Genomic DNA, 16,814 nt, shown 5'->3' on the forward strand with positions numbered 1-16,814 from the left:
GCTGTATCAGAGGTGGTGTTTCCTGCAGCAGACATAACTGTTGTAGAAAGTGTGAGGAAGCTTCAACAGACTTAAGATAATTCCATGGCTGTGCGCAGAGGGGCACTAATACCGTTGGAAGGGCAAATGGCAAAAGTGTCATGGCAAACCAGAACAGCCCTCCAAAAATGGGAATCGGTTTTGGACAAGGGCCTTCAGAGAACCACATAGTGGATAAACTGTCCACTACATAATAAGGCATTCCTCCACAATAAATAGATGTGGGGCCCAAGTTGGTCTTATATCCTTTGTGGTGTATTTTAGCTCTGATTAACACAGCACCACATTCCCTCATAATGTGGGAAGACCAATATTTTTATATGAAATAAAATGAATGCACAGACACCAACTTGGATAGCTTTATAAGAGGATTCAACAATTCCGTGGAGGATAAGGTTATCAATAGCTACTAGCCACGATGCCTGTTTTACCTCCATTGTTGGAGGAAGTATGCCTCTCATGTGCTGAGAATCACAAGTGGGAAGAGTGCTGGTGCTCTCAGGTCCTGCTTTGCGATTTACCAAAGGCATCTATCTGGACTCTGTGGGAACAGGACATCGGGCTTTTGGCCTGCTGCTCCTACATTCTGAACAACATTTCAGAATTTTTTACTCCAAGTATTTTTTAAATGATGACATAGCGAGAAAGAAAGATGAAGCTTTGTTTAAAACTAACTCTGGGAAGTGCTGTGGTAACCCAGTGTAGCAATTCATAGCCAACAAGTATGTAAACTGTTCAAAAAGTTCATAAAATGATGTAAGCTTGCTGGAGGGAGAGGTGGCTGTTATTCCCTGGGTATTGCTGTAATGTCATTAATGACAAGTGCCAATGTAACATGCCCACACAGCATTGCAGAAGCAAAGAATATGCAACTTGGAGAAAGTCACTTCTTCTTAGGAAGAAAACCCCAGGGCTGGGAAAATACAAGATCCCTGCAATTCAATTACAAGCTGGAAGAAATGTTGTTTATATATAATGGGTAGTAATTATGTTGGAAATTTAGTAAAGCCCTAATTGTCACTACTAAAAGGCAGATCCATTGGCCTCAGTTGAATAGTTTTGCCATCAATCTTAATGTAAAACCTTGGTTGAGTGACATGATATGAATGTTCAGTATATGTCAACTACATTATTAGTTGCATTGGTGTGTAGAACAGGGTTGTTGAGCACCGTGGAAACCAAATACCCACTTTGTTTTGACTGGAAGGCTTGGTAAAGAATGTCTTTCTGCAGTTTAAAATTCAGTTACAAGCTGCACCTGAGATAATCTGTATGCAAAGTCTTCAGATTGGCTTTCTTTGTACTTGCCTTTGAGAAGTCACTTAAAGCAAGATGCTGATTATTTCTTCTGTTACAGCACTGGAGATTTAAAACACTATTTTTAAAAAATCAGAAGTTGAATAGATTGTAATTTGATACTGGCTTTTTAAAAACAAGAAATTGCCTTATAATCATCATAAAGTATGTACCATGCACAATCATCTTTTGTTGCTTTCATTAGTTAGAATCATAGAATCATAGAGTTGGAAGAGACCACAAGGGCCATCCAGTCCAACCCCCTGCCAAGCAGGAAACACCATCAAAGCATTCCTGACAGATGGCTGTCAAGCCTCTGCTTAAAGACCTCCAAAGAAGGAGTTGTTCATCCTTCAGGTGGCATATGTCTGAGGTAAATTTTACAACAGAAATCAGAAAGATATATTATTGTAAAGGTGTAGCTTCAAATAAGTGTTTTCTCCCTTTGCCCTCACAATTTAAATTGACTTTCTTATTGTACCAGTCTTCCCACCCACTACAAGTACAAACGTGTGCTCCTACACACAAGCTATTGTTTGAGCAGAACCAATGAAAGTAACCTCCAAGCCATTTCCATAGAGAAAGTCTCAACAGGATTACAGCTGCCTCTAGTAGAGTGACCACATGAACTGTAAATGAAGCTGTAATCCAGTAGGCATATACATTTATATCTCACTTTTCCTTCAAGGTTTCCTTAGTTTTCCCCAGTTTTATCCTCAAATCAACCCTGTGGAGCAGGTTAGGCTGTGAGAGTAAATTGTGCAAGGTCACCCAGTGAACTTAATGGTAGAGTGATATTTTCAACCTGAGTCTCCCTCATTCTAGTCCAGCTCTCTGACAAGTGTACCACATTTGCCTGCTTGGTACCCTTATGACTTCACCCCCAAAGGTGCACTGTTCCATTGTCTCCCAAGACAGATGGATGTCAAATAGCTAGAAGCTGACTCAATCCTCTAACAAGCTCATCCTGCTCCATGTTAGCTTTGGGGTGCTTTGAGAACAGAACAAGACAGTTCTTAATGAGATTGCAGCATAGGCTTGCCCTTTGCACACATGAAGTACCAGGCTGTACTTTATCATCATTCACTCGTATTCAGTGCAACTCTGCCAATATCACATATCACCCCTTTCCAATCTGCTGTCTAATTGCCTGAAACAACTTGTGTATGTTCAAACTGCTGTTCTCCTTTTATGCATACTCCACCTCTTGGGAGATGCCATTCTGCTTCTGTCAAAGCCTCCATGGACCTAGGTTGCTACTGTTTAGGCTGCTGGCTTGAGTTCTTAAACATGTTTTATGCCTAATTACACTTAAGAGCTCTCTCCCTTGCTTTCCTTTTCAGTAAGTGATAGGTTTACTCTTGTATATCCTAAGGAGACAAGTTGATTTATATTTTGGTGGCTTGTAAAGAGCCCCTGCTTTCATTTGTTAAGTTGAATTGGCCAGTGAAGCTCTGTCCTTGAAGGATGGGTCTTTCAGAAGCGGTTAATTTCTTAACTTCTAATGACGTTTCTTTTGGTGGAATACTAATAAAAGATAAGTAAACTCAAAAGACTTTTCTTCTATAAATCTCAGTCAAAGGGCCATATATGTAACTTGGCAAGTGTGAGATTGTGACACTGCACTTCAGAATATCATATTCAGCATATAATTTGGCATCCTGAGAGTTTTTCCAAAATGTATCTAGACTTTGATTGTGGAGAAAAATGGAGGTCTGCTAATGTTATATCTTGACAAGTAAGAAGTTAAAGGGAAAGGAAAACAAGGCATGACATAAAATAACCAATATATCAAGTCTTCCATATCCTGCTCAGCTGTTTCTTTCTCTCCACTCCCTGCCTTAGTTTCCATCTGCATCTTCCGCCCCACTTAAAACCACCTTCCCATTATTCCCACCATCCTTGATCCATTTTTATTAAAAACAATCCAAACAAAGGAACAAAACAAAAACAGTTGCTAAAAAGAGGAGTTCAGAATTAAAGGTTCTTAAGCTCAGAATTTGAAATGGATAGCACACAGCCCCTGGTACATATATTTATATCGTTTTTCTTTCTGTCTTTTTTCAACAAAAGCAACGGCTAAGGCTTTCGTGATTTTCAAAGTGGTGATATATGTAACAGAGTGAGAGTGACAAGAGAGTCAAACCCTTCAGGACTAGGGATGTCTGGCAACCTTGCTCTAGAGACTGATCACTGTAGCTCTATGTTCTTCTTGAATAAATTCAGCTACTTCTGTAATGCAGAGCAAGGATGTGCTTTGAAACATTGGCTGGGAATTTTAATACAGCAATGTAGATACAAGCATAATTATGCCAAGAAGAGGAACGGAGGAACGGAAGGAGGCTGCATTTAAAAGCCATGCAGACCAACCCTTCAAAAAGAGAGGTGAGTTGGAACTGTCTTATTTAAAAATGCAAGGTGTTTTCCCTTCCCCTTCCCCTTCAATCTTGTTTTATGCCTTACTTAAGAGCTAGGGCTCTTTGCTGTGCCATCTTTGCCTGTTTCCTACCACTTCTTCCTTTACCCTCTGTCAAGTCACAACCATATAAAGACCAAATAATAATAATACTAATCCAAATCCACTGGAATTCCAAACTAGAAACCATATTATTTATAGATGTTCTCCACAACCCCTACATGGACATACCCTCCTACGCTTTGCTGATTGAGACTATTTAAACATGAGGACTATGCATGGGTGGGTGAGTGGGGCACCTCAACCATCTGGTGTGATGTGGGCAACACAGTCTAGATCAGGCTTCCTCAAACTCAGCCCTCCAGATGTTTTGAGACTACAGTTCCCATCATCCCTGACCACTGGTCCTGCTAGCTAGGGATCATGGGAGTTGTAGACCAGAAACATCTGGAGGACCGAGTTTGAGGAAGCCTGGTCTAAATTCAAATGGGCCACAAGCTGAAAATGGAAACTAAAAGTTCAGGCAAGCAGTTGGCTGCAGATGGCACACAAGCCTGCATGTAGCACTAAGTCATGGTTTAGTGTTAAAAGGATAAGATAATTTGCCTGTGAGTCCTGGAAAACTTGTTCCCTGCCTTGCAGACCTTTTCCATCTTGCCTGGGGGCATGGGGCCCTGACTGACTCCAGCTACAAATATGTGGCTGAGGCTGCTGAATTGACTCTTGGGCTGGGGTGTTGTTGTGGGGATTTTGGTTGTGGGGGGTGTTGGTGGTGTTAATGCTTTTTTTTTTTGGATCTTTATTACCGGTATATATATTATATACTGTGATTTATGTGGAAATTTAGTCATGTATTTTTAATGTTTTATTTATTGTTTATGACTACTTTTGTTATGTTATCATTACATATTTTTTCATGTTGTAATCTACCTTGAGCATGTTCAAACTGTGGAAAGATGGGATATAAATAAAATTATATATGTATGTATAAGGCATAATGGCCCTCTCTGCCTCCAGCACAGCCACAAAAAGGAGACTGGAAGTTTAGACCTCCTGTTTAGATTAACCACAATGTAGTGTGCTGTCCAAACTCTAAATTGTTGTTAATTTTAAACTGATTAGTGGAAACAAATCAGCTTTGTAAATTATGGTTGATTAGTTTTCCACTTACCAGTTAGTCTTATCTGCAGTTTGGGTTCAGGTGATGCAGCAAGCTGTGTGGTTCATCTGAAGTGGAAGTAAAAGCTTCCAAACTCATCTGCAGCCACACTGGAAGGGGAGAGCGTAATATGTGAGCCCTACCTGCTCTGGAATAAACCCAAGGCTTTCTGTATGCAAAGCATGTGCCCCACCTGTAAACCTATATAATAAACTGATGTAAATAAATAATATCAAAAATACAACTCTAGTAGGAAACCTCTTTGTGTTTCTACTCTGGGCTTCAGCAGTAGCTATCATAGGCAAATGAGGACTATTGGAGAGGGGGGGGGTTCCCTGGGAAAGGAGTTTTAAATTTGTGATTGTCTCAGCAAAATTTGGGCAGTTGAAGAACTGGGCAGCCAGTTCATTTGCATTTGTTGCCTCTGTTGTACATGAGAATAAAAAGTCCAGTTAATAAATACTAAATTGCAAAGTGAGCTCATTCCAGAGCTCAGGCACTCAAGCAGTCTCCAATATGCTAGCCCAAATTACGGTTTTGGAATGGTTCCTATGCCTTTTTAACAGAGATCCAATATGCAGAATGTAGCAGGAAAACTCAGTTGCAAACGGCAGTCCCAAGCCTCACCCACTAAGGATTGCATCACTTTTCTCTGTGGGACAATTTCTCTTCCTGTATTTTTGTATGTGAGGCAATTGTTAAAGATATAGGAGCTTTGCCTGAAAAGTTGGCAACATTAGTCATGTACCTCATAAATGGAATGTGGAAGTGGGTCTGCTGTAGCTGCATGAATATATATTTTAATAAAGCTGTCACTAAAAACTACAAATTCTAATAACTTTTTTAAAAATGTGTCAAATTTGGCCTTTCTCATGTGTATTATTTCCACCGCTCTCTTACTGTTTCATACCCTGCTGTTTGTTTCAATTCATCTTTCCCTTGGGGGTTGTGCTGCACTTGGGAATAAAGTTAGCTTAACATTAGGCCAGAAAGCTCTAACTGCAAATGATTATCTTGGCAAATGTGTTTCAAATGACATCTTGTTTTCCAAATTCTGCCTTATGTGAACTATTCATCTTTATTGATATATATTTCATAAGTTTCTGCTTATGTTTCTTAATTAATATTTGAATAATCATGTAAGTTCCACTCCAGCCATCACTTGCTGTCAATGCAAGATTCCTTACTAGTTATGTTAAATAAATGCCTGGTTAATTTGTATGAGAGGCTGTGGACAGCACAGGTGAATGGGGGTGTTTAGTCCCTCCCCTCTAACTGCTATACACTGTTGGTGAAAGCAAGAAAATAGTGTATGTGCCAGCAGAAAAAAACTATTGTCCATAAGTAAGCATCTGTTAACATACATTGTTCCCAACCCTCTCTAGAACAGCCTAAAGTAGGTTCCCTATAGAATATATGTTTTTTTTATCCAAGGGCAGTAATGATGACTTTACAAATGGCTCAAAATTCACCACAAATTATTTAGTATGTGATCTGGTGCAAAAACTTTTACTGTAGCTCTGTGCAGCTCTGCTGCAAGCTGTTCCATCCCTCCAGTCTAACAGCCCTAACTAACCAGATGGAATTTTTTTACTAATATTATAGTAACTTGAGGAGGCTTGTTGTTGTTGTGGTTCAGTCGTTCAGTCGTGTCCGACTCTTCGTGACCCCATGGACCAGAGCACGCCATGGGGTCACGAAGAGTCGGACACGACTGAACGACTGTACAACAACAACAAGCCTCCTCAAGTTACTATACTATTAGTTAAAAAATTCCATCTGGTTAGTTAGGGCTGTTAGACTGGAGGGATGGAACAGCTTGCAGCAGAGCTGCACAGAGCTACAGTAAAAGTTTTTGCACCAGATCACATACTAAATAATTTGTGGTGAATTTTGAGCCATTTGTAAAGTCATCATTACAGATACAAGGAGGCTTGTATCTGATACCTTAAGTCTGGAGACAGCTTTTGGGAAAGGGTTTCTGCTTCCTCAGTACCTTTTGGTAGTGAAAATGATGTGATAGTCAGATACAGAGTATCAGTTAAAGTTGTGATAGGATCTTCATAAGCAATCAGCTTTAAAAGACTCAAAATAAAATTATTATGAAGGGGGTGTAGTGATTAATTTTGAAGGGAATAAGTGTCGGGGTTCATGCTTGGTGGGAACTCTGTCGATCTGTCCTGGAAGGCATCCAGGGTAGGATACCTTATTGGTTGAAATACACTTTTCTTTATTATTTCATATCTACTTCCTTAACATGGAGGCAAAGCCAGAAGTAGAAGGCTATATTGTGTTAAAGTGTATTTTGTCACACTGCTGCAAAAACAGAGTCTCCAGTAATGATTTGATAAATACAGATGGCTAGAATTTGTCTACCTGTTACCAAATTTAAATTGTGTGCTCTGGCAAACTAGTTGTAATAAATAAAACCAGTGTGTAGTATGTATCTAACCTATTGCAGGATTAATTCCAATAAATTGTTTTTAAAATGTGTGGCCAATATTTAGCTAGTCATTTGAACTAATTTTAAGGCCCCCCCCTCAAATTCAATTTGTGTTGAAGAGCCTGAATAGCTCAATTGGTTAGAGTGTGATGCTGATAATGCCTAAGGTTGCTGGTTCGGTCCCTCTATGGCAGGGATGCACAATTTTTTTTCAAAGAGCGCCAGATTTGATGAAGTGAACACGCATGAGGGCTGACCAAAGCTGTTGAGCTTTTTTTAGGATTGAAGTTGCTGAGTTTTTAAAGGATTTTATCCCAGGACATATACTGCCACGGGGGGCAGATTAAATCAACCGGCAGGCCAGATTAGGCCCCCGAAACAGACTTTGGGCTATATGGGATGACTGCATATTCATGCATTGCAGGGGGTTGGACTAGATGCTCCTCAGAGTCTTTTCCAGCTCTACAATTCTATGTTCTTTGTTTCTATGTTTACATTGTCATAAGTGCATTGGATATATTACAGTTGGCTGAACATTTTTAAATTTGATTGATTTTAATGGAAGACTCAGGCATGTGCTTTAACTTTGTGATCAAGGAACTGAAGTTTTGCTTTGGTTGGATCATGTGTACTGGGTTGTATTTGATCTGTAATAGAGAAAGTATTTTTAGCTACAGAACAAGAATAAGCTTGATAGTATAGAACTTGTAAAGGTAAAGGGACCCAGGACTGTTAAGTCCAGTCGTGGACAACTCTGGGGTTGCGGCGCTCATCTCGCTTCACTAGCCAAGGGAGCCAGCATTTGTCCGCAGACAGCTTCCAGGTCATGTGGCTAGCATGACAAAGCCGCTTCTGATGAACCAGAGCAGCACACGGAAACGCCGCTTACCTTCCCGCCAGAGCGGTACCTATTTATCTACTTGCACTATGATGTGCTTTCGAACTGCTAGGTTGGCAGGAGCTGGGACCGAGCAACAGGAGCTCACCCCGTCGCAGGGATTTGAACCACCAACCTTCTGATTGGCAAGCCCTAGGCTCTGTAGTTTACACCACAGCGCCACCCACATCCCCACCTTGCTTATTGAAAAGATTATTTTAATTTTTATTAAGCCACACCTATTTTAAAGGCTTCTTGCATGATTAATAATAATCCTATTTATTTTGGGAGGCTTAGAGCCTTTCAGTAAGGTCTCTTATGCAAATTCTGAAATGATGTGTGCCTTTTATATTCCCATTAGTATTATTACTGGGTATTGAGCCATATATGTGCATAATACAGTAACAAAAGGGGCAATAAATGACACTGAGATTTAACAATTATGCAAAGGAACAATTATATAGGTGGAGGCAGTGAATAGTGGGGGTTGAATGCAACTAAGTTGTTGCACCAGAAGAAGCCTGCGCAATGAGTCCTCTAACAGGAGTCCTCCTGTTACAGGTAGGTAGCCAGGTCTGCCATAGTCAAAACAAAATAAAAAATAAAAAAATCCTTCCAGTAGCACCTTAGAGACCAACTAAGTTTGTTCTTGGTATGAGCTTTCGTGTGCATGCACCCTACTTCAGTCCTCCTGCCCCTCCTGAAATCTGTTTGGGAGGGTTGGGAGAAACCTCAGAACAGCACACAGTGGGAGGAGGGGGGAGATTGCTCAACCTGGCAAGCAGAAATGCTTGCAATGCCTGAATGAGCTCCTTAGTGTAGCACTGAATCCCACCCTTAGACTAGAGCTCCATCTGCTGATGTAGAATTAATTCTACTTCAGACAACTTGAGGAATCTTTCTTTAACTTGAGAGTGCTGTTTTTAAGATGTTTTCCTGATTTGCTTGAGCATGGATGTTTCTAACATCATTTCAGTATTTAGAGTTCATAATTTAGCAGCTGAACTGAATAAGTGTTTGCATGATATGTGTGATTATTTGTTTGTGTTTAGTCATTTAGTCGTGTCCAACTCTTCGTGACCCCATGGACCAGAGCATGCCAGGCACTCCTGTCTTCCACTGCTTCCCGCAGTTTGGTCAGACTCATTTGGTAGCTTCGAGAACACTGTCCAACCATCTCGTCCTCTGTCGTCCCCTTCTCCTTGTACCCTCAATCTTTCCCAATATCAGGGTCTTTTCCAGGAAGTCTTCTCTTCTCATGTGTGATTATTGTTGTTGTTCAGTCGTTCAGTCGTGTCCGACTCTTCGTGACCCCATGGACCAGAGCACGCCAGGCACGCCTATCCTTCACTGCCTCTCGCAGTTTGGCCAAACTCATGTTAGTAGCTTCGAGAACACTGTCCAATGTGTGATTATACTTGAATTCAAAAATCTGTTCTAAATTGAGTGGTGGTAGTCCTGATTTCTGGGCTCCAAAGGAGTCCTTTGTCGTTCTGTGAAATCATGATGAAATTAAATGACCAGTTGAGTTGAAAGCATAGGTATGTGTGCTACAACTCATCACAAAATTTAAATTGGAAATCTTCAAGAGAGAACATTGTGAATATAGAGAACAGTACCAAGAATTTGGTTGGCGCTAATTTTATATTCTGGATTGTTGGTATTTCTTTTCCTGTGCCTATTCTGTTGCAACATATTTAATTTGGTAAACTGTGTTAAATGCTTTTTTTAAAAGTGGGACAAAAGTAAACTAAACACTTGTGCCTTTAAATTTGGTCCTGAAGACTTGGCAGTAAGCATTACTCTTATTTGGGTATGGGGTGAAGAAGCAGGTTCATCAATCCTCACCATGGTTTTCTGATCTAACAAGAAAAGAAACTGTTTAAAAAATATTGTTCTAGAAGGAGATGGAAGCTGCTCTGATCTTGAAATAGTCGAATTTAACGAGCTTGATTCATTGTCACTAGCTGCGTAGGCAAAAAAAATCCTTGCAAAAAGCTCTCATCAACCGAGGTCCCGTGAGTTATTATAGTTAATGTGAATGTGCAGCTTGCTGGTGGACACATCACAAAATCCATTGCCATCTCAGGAGCAGCAAACCATAAGCTTTGGCATGTTGTGTCATCCAAACTCCAGGTAGTTCATATCTAAACAAACTTTGGCTACCACTCATGGTTTGTTTGCATGGAAGCCAAACTTTCTGGTTTGTTCCTTGTGGCCCAGGGAAGGCCAAAGCAGGCACTTTTGAGCAGCATGCCCCAATGCATTACTTCTTCACACTAAACCATAGTCAAAAAACTATTGTTTACTGCAGGGGTTACCAACATGGTACCTGCATGTGTGTCCAGAGAGGCCTTCCATTGTGCCCACAGAGCCACTTCACCACACCCCTCCCACCCTTGAAATTAGGCTTGAAAGAAGCAGTCTGTTTTAGCCAATAGACCAGGTTTCAGTATGTGATTAATTGCACGGTGGCAGGGGTGCCCATGACAGTTTATCCGGTTTGCAGATGTGCCTATGGGCCAAAAAGGGCTATGACCCCTGGTTTAACATGATGTGCTAACACAGCCAGTGTGTATTGATGGGCAGTTAGTAGCAGCAACAAGGAGGGTTAATAATAAATACAGCGGTCAAATTATCATGAAAGTTCAAAGGCTCTCTTAAAAAGAAGATAAGGTGGCCTCAAGCAGGCCATCAAAGGACAAGTAAAGTAAGTTTCCCTATGGAGAGAGTTGCACAGTTTTGATACCACTGCCCCAAATTACCACTTACCATCCTTTAGAAGACGGAGACACAGAAACCCAGAATTCCAAGGGTGGGTGTTGATGGAGGCAGGTATGTTCATATGGGATGGGGGGAGCTGTTTCCAAGTCACCACTATTAAAGCTAAAATGTAATTAGTCTGTGGTGTAGCTTTTTTGCCTTCCCTCTGGGTAAAAAACAAACGTGGTGCTGTTCTTCCTATATCCGTAAGGAAGAAATCATCCTTGCTTGCAGTACTGTTACAAAAAAAGGAACTCCAGCTTTGTTTTTCTCTGTCAGAGGCTGGGAATATTTTTAGTGGGCTTCGTGACACAGCTGAAGATTGTTCATGTGACAGACAGAGCAGTTTGCTTGTTAGGAGTCGCCCTCTCTTTCTGGAACATCCACTCAGAGCTCTGCCAACATGCCTAGGGTGCCCCTGCTTCATATTCTATTCATACTGCACTGGCAGGACAGAATTCAGTCTAACAAGGCTAGAGCAACATTCTGCTTAACCTTACTCTCTAGGACAGCATGTTCAAGCTAGGGAGAAACCTTCGGCTTTACTGCACGTTCTTTTGCTTGTTTCAGAGCCAGCATGGAAACCTCGACATCCTCTTCTGATACAGTATGTTTTGTTACCCTCCCTTCTTTAGTGGTGCTTTTGCTAAAGTTCTAATGAGAGAAAGCTCAACATGCAGATAGGCATTGAATACATGCAATGAAGCATTCCTTCAAAAGATGCTCTATTCATTTCTGAAATAGCTGCTGTCTGCTATTTTTGTTCATTCTGTTGTAGACATACACTAAAGTTCTGGTTATCCAGGCTGATCGGGAACATGAAATAAGTCAGAAATATATAGCAGGCATAAACCATATTCATCATGTAGAAGGATTTGAAAGTGGGAGGCTTGAATGAATGGCTTTAGCCATACCTTTTCTGTTGTGCATGCCTGCTTGGTCTGTTTTGGAACTGTAATGAGTTGGACTTGAAATGGTTATATGGTTGTTGTTTTTTGTTCCATTTGTGTCACATAAATAGTGCCAGGAATAAATGGTGTGTTTGTGCACATTTTTTTGCTTACTTTTATGATGGAAGAATAATTGGGCATCATAAAGCTGCCCTTTTCTATGAAATAAATAATAATACAAAAGGTTCTTGTCCCTTTTCATCCTCATTAGAGCTGTTTGTAGTTATGCAAAGTGATTTCCCCCCCCTTAGGGCTTTGAGGTCAGGCTTTGCTTTAGCAACAAACTGAAATTCAATCTGCATGAACATGTTAGAATTTCAGAAGGGTAAAACATAAGTTTGTCATTGAGTAGCATTTATATTTTAGTTAAAATAGAGCTTGCTTGTCTATCTAGATCGTGCATTTATTGGCAGTATTAACAGGCAAATATAGAATGAGGTACTTTGATTATGAAATTGGAATGTTTGGTCCTCACTGCTCTTAATATAGTAAAAGTTGGTTTCCTAATCAGCATACGTTAGATCTGTTAATATTCCTTAACACAGCCATTTGAATGAACTTAAGAAATCCTCCCACCTCCAAGTCTCCAGAGAGAATTTATTTCCTTTGTCCTATGGTTACTCTTTCCTCGTTGTTTGTGTTCGCAGAAAGTTTTGGTTTATTTGATTATTTTTTTGTCAGCATGGCTGAATCACAGATTGTTTGCTCAGAGGTTATAAAAGTTCAGTGGCTTGTGGCATTGTGCAGCTTTAAAGCCAGCTACCAGTTGTATCAGGAGATGCAAAAAATGGGGGGGGGGGGAATAGAGGAGCAGTTTCAAATAAGAAATCCATAGGAATGAAAATAAGAGAATGACATACTGTATTTGTTCTCTGTGCTCTTGTTCCCAGAACAGAGCTGCTTTGTTGGGGCTTAAACAGTGAAAATAGAGAGCATTTAAAGTTCCTTTCATTTGCTGTGGAATGAGTGATAAGTAGTTAAAATACAATGCATAATCGTTGCAAATTAAAGATTGGTAGTAAGAGATTAAATTGGGAGAAGGTAACTGTAATACAACAAATATCTCCAAAGCAGTTTAGTCTGGTTATTAGTGACTTGCCCAAGACCAGTGAATTGTGGTCTTGTGGGATTTTAACCCAAGTCTCCCTTGTCGAAGCCCAACTCTCTTATTTACAGTATTCATAAGACCACACTGATGCCAGTCACTGCCTCTCAGTCACAAGGGTTCTTGTGGGGATTGATAGAGGTGGGGGGTGAATCATGTACACCACTTTGAGCTTCTTGGAGGAAAAAGTGGGATATAAATGCAATAAAGAAAGAATAATAAATAAAACTTGGCAGACAGGAATACATTTGATTCTCAGTGGCTCCCACTAAGTTCTGTGGAATAAAGTGTGCAGGTTAAAATTGGCAAGTCTGTTGGAAATGGCACAACCTGTACTTTCACCCTGTCCTGCCAAGAAGCAGTTCAGCTGGTTCAGTGATGTTCTTGAGCATATTGGTTGCATTACCACCCATATAAGTAGCTATAACTCCCTCTCCTAAGTATTGTGCTTAGGTGCATTGTTGTGGTTTCTAAAGGCATCTGGTTGGCCACTAGGTAAAGCAGAATGGTGGACCTTTGTCTGATCCAGTGGGACTCCTATGTTGTGGGAGCAAGGCCTGTTCTTAATGCTTGCAGCCTCCATTGTGGAGAAGCATAAGGGCCAGGTAGTGGTGATGCAATATTGGTTGTGCAGAAATAAAGTACTGTACTGCAGTTGTCTACATTTCTGGACCTGTGAAGAAAGCACCCAACATATAGGCATGTTGCATCTCTTTTCCCCTAGTGCCATTTTTTAGAAGTTGATTTTGCTATCTGACCCAATTTATGTAGGGCACATACTTCATCTCCTATATTCATATCTGTCAATTTGTTTTGCTGCTTGTTGCGAATGCCCTGCTTCATGTATAAAAACCACCCAAGCCAAACTGGCAGCTGGATCTCACGTACTGAAGGGACAGCATCCATCACTGCACTTGAAGACGGCTAGCTTAGGGGCTCAAGGCACGCCACAGCTCCATCCTCCAGCACCTCACTGTTGCATTCTGCCCTCCAGCATATGCAGCCTGAGGTAGCTGCCTTATTCCACTTAATGTTAGGGCTGGCCCTGAAATCAGGGGTATAGTTTATCATAGCAACACCAAATCCATTATTCATATCTACAGTTTCTACAATTCTTCTCTCCATATGAGGTGGTTTGCAACAAGCAGTAGGATTTGTTTAGGGCCTGGCTTTATAATTATAATTATTTATTATTTACTCCGTTTGTATACTGCACTTCACCCAAAAATCACAGTGCTGTTTACAACGTGAAGATTGAGCTAAGCCCCTGGGTGAACTGGAATCTGAATAGACATATTTCTCTTGCTGAATTATAGCTTTAGCTCATAAATGCTACACATGTAAAGATTTAGGTTACATTTGGTGTTAGTGGAGAGGGATTTATATATTTGCTGTTACTAGAGTGGGTCATACAGTGTTCTGAAATGACATTCATTCCCCCCCCCCAAAAAAAAATGTATATTGCATATAAAGAATGGCAGTGTTTTTAAGTGCTGCTTTTTGTATTTTATAGATTTAAATTTGGTGTTGCATAAGCATCTGAGTGCTTTCATTTTGGAAGTGGAGAAATGTGATGTACATCCTTAAAATAAATAACAAGTGCTGTATACACTAGGTTCTTTCTTTAAATGGATTTTTGCTTTTTCTAGCATCATGTCATTTCCCTCCCACCTTTTCATTCCAGAGCAAAAACTGTTTTCACACCTATAAACTTAATTTTCATTAATACTGCCAGTATGAGCATCTTTAAAATGTTTCCAGCATAGCTTTAAAATTACCTGTAAATTAATTTATGTAAAATCTGTTTGATCCACACATTTTTAATCATGTAAATCTTCATAATATAAATAAGTGTGCATTAACATTTGTGTTTGTGGCAATCTAAGATAAAAGATTGAGCTAAAAATTCACAATCCATCTATGAATACAGATTTCACAAATGCAATGTTTTATCTTCATCTAGAGTGCCCTCTGCAGGCTAAGCTATAGTCAAACAGGATATGTAAAGCAAGCTTGATTTATTCAGTGTATTGATTGGTAAAGTGTGTTTTGTTCCCTTAAAGGGGAAAAGAAGCTTGGGTGGAGGCTATTTTGAGCATTAAAATATCTGATGAAAATGAAAGGATCCATCTCTTTCCCATGCTATTGTTCCAGTTGCAATTTCTCAAGGCTGCTTTTCACTAAATATCTAGTTTGGCCAAGTTTATATGCATTGTAATTTGAGCTAATGCATATTTGAATTTCTTAAATGCATTTTTTTGATACTATACAGGGGGGGGAGTGGAATGCTAGGAGTGCATTCCCCAAATGTGGGGACAATTATAAGCCATTTTAAATAGAGCAAAGAAAGTAGATAGAATTGGGGGGCAAGAACTCCCAGTCCTACAATCCATCACACTAAAATATATGCTTTGTTTCAGTTCTCTAGCAGGAGCAGTACTAATGCATATATCCATTGGACAAAGTCTAGTGTCTGCAATAAACCCTGATATGCTTGCAGACTGGGCTAGGAATGTTAGGTTACCAAATGGGAATAAAATTAAATATGGATTGAAATATATGTGTTACCCAGTGTACTCTCTAGCTTTTGCTAGTACAGTGGTACCTCGACTTACAAATTTAATCCATTCCGAATGCACATTCGTAGGTCGAAAAATTTGTAAGTCGAAAAAAGCGATTTCCCCATAGGAATGCATTGGAAACGAAAAATTCGGAGAAATTTGTAAGTCGAGTAAACCACATCTAAAATTCATAAGTCGAGTAAACCCCATCTAAAACCGCCAACGGATGTCCATTCGTAAGTCAAAAAATTCGTATGCCGAGTAATTCGTAAGTCGAGGTACCACTGTATATGTGCTGAAACAGACCTTGTTTGAGTGGTTCTGTGGTCAAACAGACATCTCTACTGCTATGAGGGTGGCAAACCACACCACACAATTAAACAGCACTGAACCAATGTTTGGTATCATTAAAGACTTCAGGTGCTGGGGAGCAGTTGAAATTTTTAAAAAATTATCTCTCAGTTATTAGCTTATTTAAATAAGTTCATGTGAAGCTCATCAGAGGTCCTGTCATTAACCTTTGCCTCCATTGCTACGGGTTTACATGCTCTGTACTGTACTATAGTAGGCTAGACTATTCTGTTGTGGCAAGAGTCCTGTTCTCTTAAGTTCTCTTTCAACCGAAGTGATACCAGGGTTTAAGCATCAAGACACTAGGTGTAAGTGGTCTAGCCTGGGTTGCAAGCCCATTAGCAAATATAGACAGTAAATAAGCATTTCACATTCTGAATGAATCAATATAACTGTGTAATTGAGAATGAGACAAGCTTCCTGTTTGTAGGTAAACAGGTGAGGACTTTAGTGAAGAAACCCAGCTGAACCACCGACAGAAATGAACCCCTGAACCAGAAATGCAATTCTCCTGTGTTAAAAGTCTTTTCTTTCTATATGTAGTTTCAGAGCTGTCAACTCTAGCTGTATAGCTAGAAATAGTAAATCTGCCAATGATTTACTTGAAAGTAATTCATCCTAATTACTACCTTTTATATTGTAAGCTAATTTTTGTTTGTAAAAGATCAGCAAAAATTAATCCATAAGTGATCATATTGAATGTGTAGTTGTGCAAAACAGGCATGTTTTGTAAATTGGCATAGATGTATTTGGCATTCTGAGGTGAACTTGGGGCTCCATAAATCCCATTTTATCTTGTGATCTTGTGGAAAGTTAAGGTTTAGTTTAAATATTGCTTTTGTAGTGTGTGAGTG

The 16,814-nt window shown here is 39.9% G+C and overlaps 1 protein-coding gene across 6 annotated transcripts in view; it reads left to right on the plus strand.

Annotated features, from left to right (window-relative positions):
* The window catches only part of TMCC1 (transmembrane and coiled-coil domain family 1), a 106,458-nt gene that overhangs the window by 62,076 nt on the left and 27,568 nt on the right, over positions 1–16,814 (plus strand). Inside the window, exon 1 of one of the 6 annotated variants that reach the window (XM_033141129.1) lies at positions 11,440–11,600. The exons of the other annotated variants lie outside the window; for them this stretch is intronic. Coding sequence (XP_032997020.1) covers positions 11,571–11,600 — 30 coding nt within the window. The 5' untranslated portion in view covers positions 11,440–11,570. Of the gene's footprint in view, positions 1–11,439; positions 11,601–16,814 lie in introns of those variants that run through there. 6 annotated transcript variants of the gene reach the window in all.

Source organism: Lacerta agilis, chromosome 2 (assembly GCF_009819535.1).
Source record: "Lacerta agilis isolate rLacAgi1 chromosome 2, rLacAgi1.pri, whole genome shotgun sequence".
Taxonomy (NCBI): Eukaryota; Metazoa; Chordata; class Lepidosauria; order Squamata; family Lacertidae; genus Lacerta; species Lacerta agilis.